At 41.1% G+C, this 12,896-nt stretch overlaps 1 protein-coding gene across 4 annotated transcripts in view; it reads right to left on the bottom strand.

The window, feature by feature from the left end:
• pitpnm3 (PITPNM family member 3) overlaps positions 1-11,941 on the bottom strand; it is a 67,191-nt gene extending 55,250 nt beyond the window's left edge. For all 4 annotated transcript variants that reach the window (XR_003841398.1, XR_003841399.1, XM_029517160.1 and 1 more), the window contains exon 1: positions 11,825-11,941. Coding sequence is in view for 2 of the 4 variants with exons in the window: in XM_029517160.1 (XP_029373020.1) it covers positions 11,825-11,849 (25 nt within the window). In the remaining 2 variants the exon portion in view is untranslated. The remainder of the gene's footprint in view (positions 1-11,824) is intronic.
• Positions 11,942-12,896: the final 955 nt, after the last annotated feature.

Here is a 12,896-nt window from a genome sequence, read left to right as displayed (position 1 = left end):
CAGTATTTGATTATCCACCTTCACATATGAGCATAGGAAGTGTCAGATTAGAATGCTTACAATGCACATCAATACGATTGGATATTACTAGCTAGGCTCAGCAGCAACAACAGGCAGCGGATTTACGACTCAAATTGAGTCAGGTCTATTAATTCAAAAGATTAGGTTCTTAACTTCACACAGCGCTTGACAGACATGCTTTTTCATTCAAGCCAACGATTTCTGCCAGCTCCTGCTGACTTCTGGAAGTTTCATTCAAGGATTCAAGGAAGCCTTATGGTCATACTCACAACATATGCATGCACATGAGGGGGAGTATGAAATTTAAGAACTGAGGCCCAGTCAAGCCAAGAACTACTAAGAAAAGAAAAATACAATATAAATCTAAATATATACAAGTGTGCATTGGTAATAAAAAGTTCCTTATTCATATAACTAACTTGTGCTAACTTGCACACCCTAACATGCTGACTTCTTTTGAAGTTAGAACTTAGCAAAAGGGACCATAACTTGATGGCTACACACTTGATGAATGCGAAGGTTACTCCTTGCTAACAGACTGTGGCCTAGCTACATGGACTTAGAGAAAGTCAGAATCCAATTGATGTGGAAGAGATGGAAATAAAGAAACAGTGTTGTTTCTACTACTGCAGCACAGTTAAATCATGTCAAATGTGAGGTTTCCCTTTTGTTCTAACAACATTTTAGATGCTTTCCCCCACATTTATTCAAACATATTTTGACTTGTATTGTTAAAAGACAAGAACGCTTTCATTAAGTTTGTTTTGGCTGTAAAATTTGTAGTTTGAAAATGCCACTGTCCTCCCTGTCAAGACACTGACAAGGAGGTAGGTGACAAATACCTTTTCAGATATTAAACAACAAAACACATTTGTAGGACTGCACCATGAAAAATTTATGCTTCGAATATTTTCCCCATCACATTCCACGGGGCTGTCTGACTATTTGAGAGACTCCTGCTGAGAAGTCATATGGATGGGAAGAGGTGTTCCTGTCTGCCACAATGTTGAGAGCTCCCATGAACACAGAAAGCGCATTCTGAGCGTGAAAAGGATGGAGAGAAATGCATCAGAAAAGGAAAGGAGCTGAAGCGAAAAGTAAAAATCACTCCTCCTGATCCAAAAGCCACCCTAAACAGCTGCCCAGCAGCTATCTCCATCATGAGATCTGACTTGTTGCATTCCCATTTGCCTTCCAGCTTGTGCAGCGCTACAACTAATCTCAAAATACCTATGTGCTGTATATTCTCTGGATGTTACTGCATTCAATTTCCCCTTGAGGCCACCAAAGCGCTCAGAATGTCTCATAATGTTTAGGAAATCTAACCAATTGCTTTTGTGGCTCAGGCCGCACACCACTGCACCTATCACCATCCGATGCTTTCCCCCACTGGGTAATGGAAACGGTGGCCGTAGTTCGCTGCATGGCACATAGATTACATTATATCCACACAGATACGGAGTGAACACTTGAAATAACTACAGATTACGATCACAGAGCCGACAGGACTGCAAATGTAGGCAGTCCATCCTGAGCTTGCCAAATAGATCTGATATTGCTTTGGCCGTCCATTTATTTAGGAGACAAAGTCCCTCATTTGTCACATCGACCAATCAATCAGTCAGTTAATAATTAGCAATTTGATTCACATTCCTGTTCCTGAAGGCATGTGCTCTTTCATGGAGGTACCTCGGTCTTATGGTTTTACCCTTGATCTTACAAAACAGTTAATAGGAAGTCAATGTTGGAGTAATTGGATGTTGCTCCAAGCCCATAAGGTATGACTAATTATCAATGTACAGAATATTTCATTATTAGCAATATCCATTACAAGCTCTGATCAATGGATGACCATGAGAAATGAAGAAACTGCTCTGAGTATTTCACGACTCAGTGACAGCACTGTCATGTCAGAATAAGTGTGCCATAGTGCAGGATACCTTCAGTACTTTTAAATATTCTGCCAATGTGAAGGATCACAGGAGTGACCAGTTTAGCAGCTTTGTGAGCCAGATCTTTTCAGGGATCATGAAGATTTTACTGAATTTTATATAGTTTAAATTTTACACCCACTGTGTGATTGATGCTATGTTCACATTCCTGTTGCCATTTAGTCATATTTTTCAGTTCATCATTCTTATTTTCGGTTCACCGTTCTAGTTTAGATTTAGTTATTGGTAATGTGGGCTTCAAGTTACAGTTAATAAAAAATGCAAAAGGGGGATCTTAATGATGTCAAATAATTGAAGTGGTAGATCCAGACGCCACAAACCAGCAATATATCTGTTAATTCAAGTTTTATTACTATGGATAACCGATTGATTTAAGACAATGGCTTAGAGAAAATCTGACACTGTTTTTTACAATACGTGTCTGCGTGCTCATTGATCTCGCTCATTTTTTGCTGGAACTTCGTAGGGATCCGTTCAGAGAAACTGTGGAAGAATCTACAAAGCTTCTGACAGAGACAACACTGGGTTACTCATGATTGATCTGCACTTTCTTTCATCACATTCTTTCCATTATCCACTTCTAGCCACGTTCACACGCAGGCATGCAGCCAGTTGAAACAGTGGACTGACAGCATCTATTAGGCTACTGGAGCAGCTCCACTGCAATTACAGGTTATACCTTCTCTATCTGCCACTTTGCTACACACATGGCTGCACTGCTGCTTAGTGTGATGGGGGGGGGGTCCTTAGATATTTAGCAGTTACTCGACACTACCAGGTATAACATTTGACTTTTAACAAAGGTCTGGATGAATGGTTAAGTCTAGCTAGTTCCTTAAAATGCTGGATTCTTGTATTTCAGGAACTAATATATTAAAGCTGCTCTGATCAAATTTCTGATTCTCACTGAAAAGCTACTTACAACACACGGCAGACAGATGTTGTTGAGACAAACTGAAAAAGATATGTGTTAAACAGAAACTTGATGTCCTGTAAACTGTTCCATAGTGTAGGACCTTTAACAGCTTTAACATTTTCATTGATGATGCTAAGAAAAGTAGTTTGTGAAATTCCAAATAGATAAATGTGGGGATCTGCTTTTATATATCAGAAAGCTAATTGTGTTTTTTTCTCAAAGTGACTATTAATAGCGCAATAAGGGCTCGAAGCACTTTTCATCCAGCATGACTCATATGATGTGATATTCAGAGTGTGAGAAAATGTCTCTGACTCAGGTGATTTCTCATGGAACAGACCCTATAATTTATTCATCTATATGGTATTTTCCATTGATTCCCAGAGTAATTCGCACACCAGATAAATATGATTGAAGGGAAATTGGATACATCTGTTAACCAGCTGGCCGGTAACATAAAGAGAAAGTTTCGAATGAAAGGCAGCTGTTGAAGACTGAAATTACTTATTCAAGATGATAACTCAGGGAGATAAGAAGTAGCATGACTGCAGCCCCTGAAAGATTTAGAACTGAACTCATTTTTCGATCTCCACGATCACATATATAAGCCTCCTCTGCTCAGTTAAGATAACATATAACCATGGACTGCACATCTGGCTCTGGCTGTGCACAGTATAGTTTTTCAAATTTGCTTTTATGATAATGTTTTCTAAGTTAAACTGGAGTATTTGCAAAATAATTGAATGCTAAAAAAATTAAATATTAAAAGTAAATTAAATGTAAAACCAACAAGGAGGCTAATCTGATATATAACAATTAAACAGAATTCAATCTGGCCTTCATTAACTTTTCTCTCTCTCTCTCTCTCTCTCTCTCTCTCTCTCTCTCTCTATCTATATATATATATATACACAAGGGACAGCAGCTCTCTCATACCAAGTGGGGGTTTATCTAGCAGCTGGATTTAACTACAGCTGAATTCATCTTGCAGGTGGTTTTAGCAAAAGGGCATCCATTCCAGGATGAATGCATAAGAATTATATTCAAAGTTTTATTTGTATCAGAAAGTGGCATAGTGAAAGGTCAGAACAGAAATAATTATTTTTGTGTTCTGGTACTGGATTTAGTCTCTCTACAACTGAAGGACAAATTCAATTCTGGAAAAATCATAGTTATGCATACTTAAGGTTGTTACCACTTTGAGTGACTGGTGGTCGTCATAGCAGGCCACTTGTTGTCAGCTTGGCTGAAAAGTTAAAATGGCTTGCTGTGCAGTTAACTGACAAACACAGAAAACTGGAGCAATATTCTATCTATTTGTTAGCGTTAAATAGCTGGTGTGTGCATTAGTTTATGAAGTAGTTAATTAGACTCCCCGCGACCCGGAAATGGATAAGTGGTTGAATATGAATGAATGAATGAATGAAAAAAGACCTAGCTTTCAAATTAACCCAGCTGTGCTAATGTCACTAACAGGAGACTATACCAGCCATCATTAATTCGGGAAGCAAAATCTTCGCTCCACATAAGCCCCACCTCTTTGTCCTCATTTGGATTTGCCAGTGATACATACATACATACATATATGCTGACCTCATCTTGTTGTAAATGTAACACAGCAAGAAAAAGTTACATATGAGACACACTTTCATTTATAACAGCATGCCACCATAAATAGATGCCTCAAAGCAGTAAATAATACTGGAACTGGTTGCCATAATTAGAAGACAATTTGGCCAAATTTTGCTGCAGAATCACACAATCCTTCATGGGAATTGGGATGATCTTGTAATTGAATTGTATTGCAGCAACTCTCCTCAACAGCATTTTTTGTTTAGATACAGGAGCTCACTGTTTACATCCTGTCTCTTTCTGTAATTGTTAACATTTGTGTCGCTTACCGTGGGGCCATATCAGCAATCACTCAGATTCGCAGACTCTTTCTAAAAAGCAGTGACATTTGAAAAAGGTTCTCAAATTTGGTTTAAATGTGTGAAAACATCTGATTTCACATCAGAGTGGAATTCCCTTTCAATATCATGTATGCCGTTTTAAACACAACATAACTGTTTAATTACTATCACAAACTACACAATTGACCACTGTTGAGCCTGATCAAAAAGCTCTAGTGGTCCACGTTGTTCACTCCCCATTTCATTTCCATTTTGACTCACAGTCTGTTCACATGCAATCTCAGTCTCAACAAACAGGGTTGCTTTTCCAGAGCATTGTCACCACCCACCATCCGCCACCTGCCATGAGGGTAATTCAGAATAAATGTCACATGTGTATCCAAGATGAAAGTATTTCAATCTCTGTTGGTGAAATTGCTTCAATATCAGCTGAGGGAGGTCGCCATAATGTGTGCTGGGGTTTAAGAATAATGAGCGAGCCTAGAGTGGAGAGAACAGCCCCATAGGGGGAATCCCTCTCTGAAGGAGAGGAAAATCGGCTTTTGATCAGTTGGTTCACCCTAAAGGAATTTCTTTATCCAGAAGCTTTAGCTCTTCTTGCCCTCACTTTTCTCCAAGCCAGATGGTCTGTAGGCTGCACCAGTGCCATTCTCGTTGTTATCGGAATTACCAGCATTTAATAACCAAGGAACTTCAGCAGCCTGCAAGAGCCACCAGGTCAAAAGCAATGAGAACAGTGGCCGTCATCCCGGGATGAAGGGCACGAGGGCCTCAAGACAAACCAAACGTTAGAGAGCAAGATCTGCCACACAAAGAGTTAATCCAATGATGAATTTCTTGTGCAGCTGGAGAAAGGAGAGGAAATGAAAAGTGCCTCTGCCTTTCATTTGTGCATCCCAACATGACCATGTGATGAAGGAAATCACATGGAGCTGCCAAGAGATAACACTGTATAGAACAAAGAGTAAGCAAACGGTCGGCTGAATCTATTTTTGTCTGGCCTCAATAAACATCTTTCACACGAAATAAACAACAAACAGAAGTCTACTTGGTCCTCTGTGAGCTGAAAAAAAGCTTTTCATAGCCCTCATACTTAAAATCCGTCTCTACAGCCAGTGAGCGATACATAGCAGACTGATGTCTAGTTAGTTTCCCCTCCCAGACACCATCCTCCTGGATTGCTTATCTGCAGTGCAGCTATGCAGATCAGTTCCTCCGCTGACTGTTGATGAACCGCTTTGCTTGGGCTAAGTGATAATCATCATCACTAAAGCTGTCCTGCCTCCTGGCCTGTCTGTGCAACAGTGACCACAAAGAAACTATCCTGCTTGAGGATGACTGAATTCACTATCTGCACGCACAGTCAACTCTTTGAAACTGAAACTTTTTGGTTATGTTAAGGAAGTTGTAACAAGCTGCAAACAAAACTTGTTTTTGTTTTGTTTTCACATCTAGGTGGTGGCAGTCGATGTCGTTGTCTTTGAGCCCCGTCTATGGCTTCTACTAACCTCGGCTGGTCACTAACTTTATTTTTGGTTTGGCGAATGTTGTCAAATGGGCAAATCAGGCTTTTAAGGGTGAATCAACACAGTGAAGTCACAGCCCAAAACACAATGACAATGAACCAAACATTTTGGACAAAACATGTGGTGGAGGAAAAAAAAAACAAAAAACGCTTGTATCCGGACTAAGGTTGTATCACAGCTTGCTCTACAGATGAAATATTTTAATTACTGATTAATTTTGTAATTATTGTGTCAATCAGTCTATAAAATACTGAAAGGCTAATAAAAAGCTTTAAGCCTCCAAATTATTTACGCTGTCAGACAATTGTTCAGGCCCTTAAATATATTACTGTAATACAAGACAAAGGAAAGCGATTCCAGCTCTACAACTGAGATTTTAAAAGAGCTGCTTGACAATTCAAGTGATTTACAATTCACTGGGCCTGTTAAATAGGTGTTTCCAATCAATTTACGATGGAAATTAGCCCAAAATGTAACAAACCTGCTCCTGTTGCTTACTGCTGAAAAACGGCAGTAGATTTTAAACTAAGTGTCTTTGCTAATCATCCAGAATTGAAGAGCTGAGTGATTGCACCTTCAAAAAGCCCATTTCAAGGGGCTGACAGCAACGTCATGATCTTAAGTGATTCACCAAAGGTAAAAAGCAAAAACAGCTGATTCTTTCTCTGCTGTATTTAAACAGCAGTGTGACGTCAAGACTTTTAGCTGAGGCAAACAACAAAAACACGCGCTGATCCCTGTCATCACCGACCTCAAACAGCAGCGGGTCATCCGCCATGTGCTTTGGAGATAGCTGCTTCCAGACACAGGCCTAGTGTGCTTCCCCATGACAAACAGCCATTACATTTAAATTAACTCTGTTTTGTGTGATCAAATAAAATAGCAGAGGTCACAGGCTGAATGCATTTGCACACATCTCTGTGTAATGCAAAGAACACTGTGGTGCCGCTTGTTAAGCAGGCTGTCTGGGGACCGTTTGCCAATGCAACGACACAACACACAGCAAACTGTTGCATTGTCATCAAGTATTTCTAATGCCTTAAATTGAGTGATAAGAACCGGGCTCTGGGAATCACTGACAACAGCAATCTATCCCCAATGAGAATGTGACTATAAACATCTCACACTAAAATACTGGTAAATGGTTAGTTTTCAGAGAGAGAAGAAAGGAGAGAGAAAGAGGGAGTCAGTTTAGAAGCATCCTTCAGCTCTATTTTTAGCCTGATGTAGAATCTCAGCTCAGCAAAACAGCATGTAGGGTACCCATTCATTTCATTTGGACAGCAAATTAAAAAAAAGAAAAAGAAAAAAGATGTTGGAATCATCCAATGTAACGGAATATGAGGAATACAAAATTCTCAGAGGTGCTAGACTTGGCAGGTAACACAGTGGGTGGGGTGGACGTACACTGACGGATAGAGAAACAGACGTGGCACTGATACAAGCCTGGTTTATTTTCACATAACAGCTGGTGAAATTGTGGGACTTATTAAGAAGTGATAAACCCCTCTACCGTCATGCAGCTCCTCAGCGGTCATTGAAAAGACAAATGTTTTCAGGTGAGAGCACGAAAAAAAATCCAAATTGAGAAGCAGAGTACAGCTGAGAAGGAGCAAATATAAATTTAAATAGTAACTCAGTAAAATGGCTGACAGCCAACCGACCTAACTGTGTTGACTCAACAAGAGTGAGAGTCATCTGTTGCTCCCCACGTACAGCAGCAGTTTGAACTAAATGCAAATTGCATCATGCTAACATGCTGCTGATTATATCCTTGAGATTTTATAGTTGAAACATCGGCAACATATCATTAATCTTACAGGCATTTGCTCACAAACTGAAACAATGACTGATGATTGCGGTATTAAATTTATGGGATCCCAAAAGCGGTCATTATTTATCTTGAATGTTCCCCTTTTACAGGACCCATAAATTACACATTATATATTGTTATTGTTAGAATATAGAGGGATTTTACTGGATAAACCCAAATATTGACCCAGTGGTTGTGCTGTATGAAGGATTAGGGCATCACCACAGTTATAAGGCGTCAACTGCTGACACTAGGTGCATAGGAGTGGCTTAAAAATGTAATTAAGAGATCTACTAATAATCCTTTACCTTTAAATCACACCTGCTTTATTTTGAGAGCCGTAGCTTTACTCAGCATAGCGCTGGTAACTCTTAAATCCTTATTACTCCACTCAAATCATCTCTCAATATTTGGATGATTAAAAGTGGGGCTTTCCTCTGTTTTGATAGGCTGTTGGTGAATCTGGGCACAGGGCCATGTAGTTGAAAGTGGCAAAACCAGCTATATGGCTGAGGGAGTCCATAAATACTGACTGTTACTGCTCAGTGACGAAGTATATAATTTGTCTGTTATTTCACAGTCTCCTCATACTGGACAATAATATTGATTATTTTTCACTCAAATGAGAAAAAGGGTTTACATGAATGAATGGATGAACAATTGGGGAATCCCCTGCAGCCCTTCTGTAATTGAAAATGACAAAGATAGTGTCAACGTGCATTAATGTCTGTCACAGTGGAGGAACTTTGTAGAACAGGCTTTCTATATATGTTGTACTTGCCAAGTTATACCGCGAACAGAGGTCAAGTAATATTTGATGAAAACAGATATACTGCCTGCCTGAAATATGACTATACCAACAGTAACCTCACACATATTGCTCATTGCCATCAATCTGCCACTGGCCTGCGAGAGCTTTTCAGGGTTCACATGATTTTATAGAGCTAGGTTGAGATAATGTAAGGCCTCATTGCATGGTTTCTATTCGCAAGTGATTTTATGGTGACGCTCAGTGCGGCTTAATTAAGATTAACCGAAGAAGACATCCAGCGCAGCTGCTCCGACAAAAAAATTGGATTTCCCCGCATTCAGAGAAACTAATTTGCCTTGTGAGATTGTACACTAAAAATAGGATCCTTTGCTTGATTTGTGGAGTGCAACAAACTCGGAGTGGCCTAAGACATTGCACCTGACTTTTTTCACTATGCAGGCTGACACATTTTTTAAACACTTTAAAGGGTAAGAAGCAACATTTTCTTCATCTTTCATTCTCTTCTCTTCTCATTTGTGTCACAATCCTCCTTCAAAACGAACCAGCGAAACTTCTTCTCCGGACTAGAAGTAAGTGTTGACAACTCACTGGCATTCCCCCATTTCTCTCAGCACCGGTGCCCAACAGGGGTAAATACTTAGTTAATTTCTCTACACCCTCCATACAAACAAAGTCTATTATCCACTGGAGCAAATATGCAGATGTCAAGGCTGTCAACACTGCTCGGTGATTGCAAGAATGGTCCTTTCTCTGCCAATCACCTCTCTCATATCTTTGTCCACCTTAATGCCCTGAACTCCCTCCCTGTATCCCCACACACGACCAAATCCACTTTACAGTGCCATCTGTTTTTTCAGATGTTTACAGCCAGCACTAAAAATAAACTTAGAAAGACAAATCATTAACCCAGCAAAATGGTTTTCCTAAAACCAATTTAACCAAATGTCGCCTCTGACCTGATACGAAAAGCACTCAAAATCAAACAATGTGCAAACCACTTTACTTCCTTCTGGTTTTAAGTTACAGACTAACCATGTACGAAAACATCCAGTTTAGCAAGCGCCATACTAGCCATACAAGCTTCAGATAAGTCACCCTCCTCCTAAAATCCAGCCTGAGGTCCGTCGACTATCAATCCACATCCATCTATCAATCTATCAATCTGGCTGCAGCATCTCCTTTTCCTCCCATTGCCATGTGATTCATGCTTGAACCTACTGTGCCATTTTTGCTCAAATCCTCAAAACTTGGATTTAAATTACAGTAACAATCCAGACTTGCACGTACCTCGTCCTTTAGCATTGCATCATAACGTTGTGAATCTCCTTGAAGTAAAATGATCAAAACTGACACAATGGAAAAAAAAAAAATGTTTTTTTTTTTTTTAAATCAGCTTGTTCTCCGCCTTTGCACCTACATTTACGTTCAATGCAACTAGACCATCCACAGTTTGTTGAAATTCAGGTGTTAAGCTTGTATAATACCAATTACTTCAGTGAAAACAGGATACACGCCACAGCTCTAATGAAGCATGAGGACCCGCAGAGACAGAAAATAAATTATTTTCTAAATTTAGGGAACGTAAAGAGAGACTGCCTGAGAAAATCCAAGTTAACAGGATAATGAAAGTCCTGATCTCATCCTTGCACATTTTCTCCTTTTGTTTTACAGGGTTTCCATTTTGTGTGTCACCATAACCTTGAATCTATTGAATCCAAGGCAGCAATGTTTTTAAGCCCAGACCACACTATAGTAATACTGACTTCATATGTTATTGATTCCTGTAGGGGAATTTGCCCCAACTCTGACCCTCAAAAGGTCAGAGCACAAATGTCACATACAGAATGCAATTCTAAAGCTGGAGGGGATAATGTGATTTGCTCAAGGGCTCATCAACAGGGCAATAAAAGCCAGCGTCTCCAACAGAGGAAACATCTCTCTGTTCACAAATCAACCTCCCTGCTGCCGCTCATCAGGGTGTTGCCCTTTGTCACAAATATAGTTCCGAAACAAAGAAAGACGGAGATAGAGACTGTGTGATAGACAAATTGGGGTTCATAACACTGCTAAGTAGAAAGGAAAACAGAGGTAATGAGCAATCCTAACTATAAACACACAACATCCTAAAGCAATGCATATCAAACGAAAGACCACAATTCAAACAGGTGGCATATTGGAGCTGTGAAAAAAAAAAAAAATCCTCTGAATGAGCCAAAATAAATCTTTTCTGCAACAAAAATGTCACGACTTCAGAGCCCTGTCAATATTGTGTCAAAGAGCACACTCCCAATTTACCAATGGAGGGAGCTGCATTAAAGATGTCTGCTGTTGTTATTGTTTATTATTGAGTCTTTCACTTCTGGTTTAACCTTGTGTTGATTATCTATTTTCTGATGCTAAAAATAGACTAGAATAGCTTGTGCTCTGTTATTATTCTGTGACCTGACTGGAAATATCAGCCTTTTCTCTCTCTCTCTCTCTCCTGACTGTAAGATCACATCCAGATTTTTATTAGCTGTTACTAAGAATAGCCTCCCCCTCACGTAGTAAGTCTACTTTCGTCCGGGTCACACACACTAATGGCTGAGATGGCACAATCCCGGGAGCACCCTGGGCCTTTGGGTCCGTCTGGAGCTCCCTACCATGTTTGACCCTGCAGAGTCACGGCACCTGGCGGGGCACACACACGCGTTTTCTGCTCTAACACCTGGCTCGGAGACAAACGAGGACAGACGGGCTTCCTGGCAGACTGCTGTGAGGATGTGAGGCTGCAGGAGCGGAGCGGACCGGACCGGACCGGACCGGACGCATTCCTCCGGATCGCCTCCATTCATGCGGCTGAGACAAACTGAGCGCGCCAACAGTCCAGCAGGTTTCTACCTGTAAGCAGGCTGCCACGTCTCCTCCTTACCTTTTCCCCTCGTCTCCTGTGACATAGTGTCCTCTCCCCGGCCTGTCTCTGTCTCTGGGGTCGTCTGATCAGTCTGCGCGGCGGCAGCGTCTGCTCGGACAGTTGACGAAGCGGCGGCTCTTCCTCCGTCCCTTCCCCTGCCTGCTGCACCAGAGAGCGGGGTGAAGCTGCAGCTGCCCCTCCGTCTCTCCCCCTCCCCCTCCAAGCTCCAACCCCCAAACCCCGCCGTGGACAAACGGGACAAAACGGGTATTTAAAAAAAAAAAAAAATCTAAACAAATTCCCAAAACGAACGGGAGTATTCATTCACCTGTGTCAGGTCCCCGGGAGCGTCGGCCCGCCCCTGCCGCAGACATACTTTGGCTTATTTGTTGTATCTGTGCAGACTTGGCTCACATGTCATGCCCGCCCAGCTCTCATCCCTCTCTTCTCCTCTCCACAGATAACTCACAGCAGCCGGAGTTCCTCCAAACAAACGTCGGACTGCGGCTCGACTGCCTCCAGCGGTGCGCGCAGCTGAAAGAAAGAAAAACACTCTCCAGTGTCTTCCTCATGCACAAACAAACAAACCAACAAACCAACAACTGATCTCATACCTGTAGACGGCTGTTGCATCCTGGCCAATTTGGAAATCAGCTCCTGATTTATCACAGCAGGCTCAGAAGTCTTTGCAGAAATGTGACGTGATTGTGATTAGCTGCACACTAAACTGAATTGAAATCTTGTAGAAGTAGGTAGCAGTCACACAGGTGCCCTCTGTTTTGGACTATAGGCTACCCATATAAAGTGACCCATATAAAGGTGAGGAGGGGAACACCGAATTAGACCTAGAGCAGGAATAAAGTCAAGGTTAAAATGAGTGCTGCAGATTTTCCATCTTTATGGTTGGCCCACACAAATCAGGATATGGACAGTAGGAGTAACGGCAGAACAAATCAGGGCACAATTATTAGGCATGACATGAATTTGACACAATAATGCGTGTGGAGCATTTTGTACTCTTGCCGACTGTGACTTGCATATCTGCTGTGTAGAAGAGGACATGAGAAAAAGCAGGTGGGAGGATGAATAG

The sequence above is a fragment of the Echeneis naucrates genome, chromosome 13, assembly GCF_900963305.1.
Source record: "Echeneis naucrates chromosome 13, fEcheNa1.1, whole genome shotgun sequence".
NCBI lineage: Eukaryota > Metazoa > Chordata > Actinopteri > Carangiformes > Echeneidae > Echeneis > Echeneis naucrates.
The sequence above is the reverse complement of the archived record's forward strand: the minus strand, read 5'-3'. Positions and strand labels throughout refer to the sequence as shown.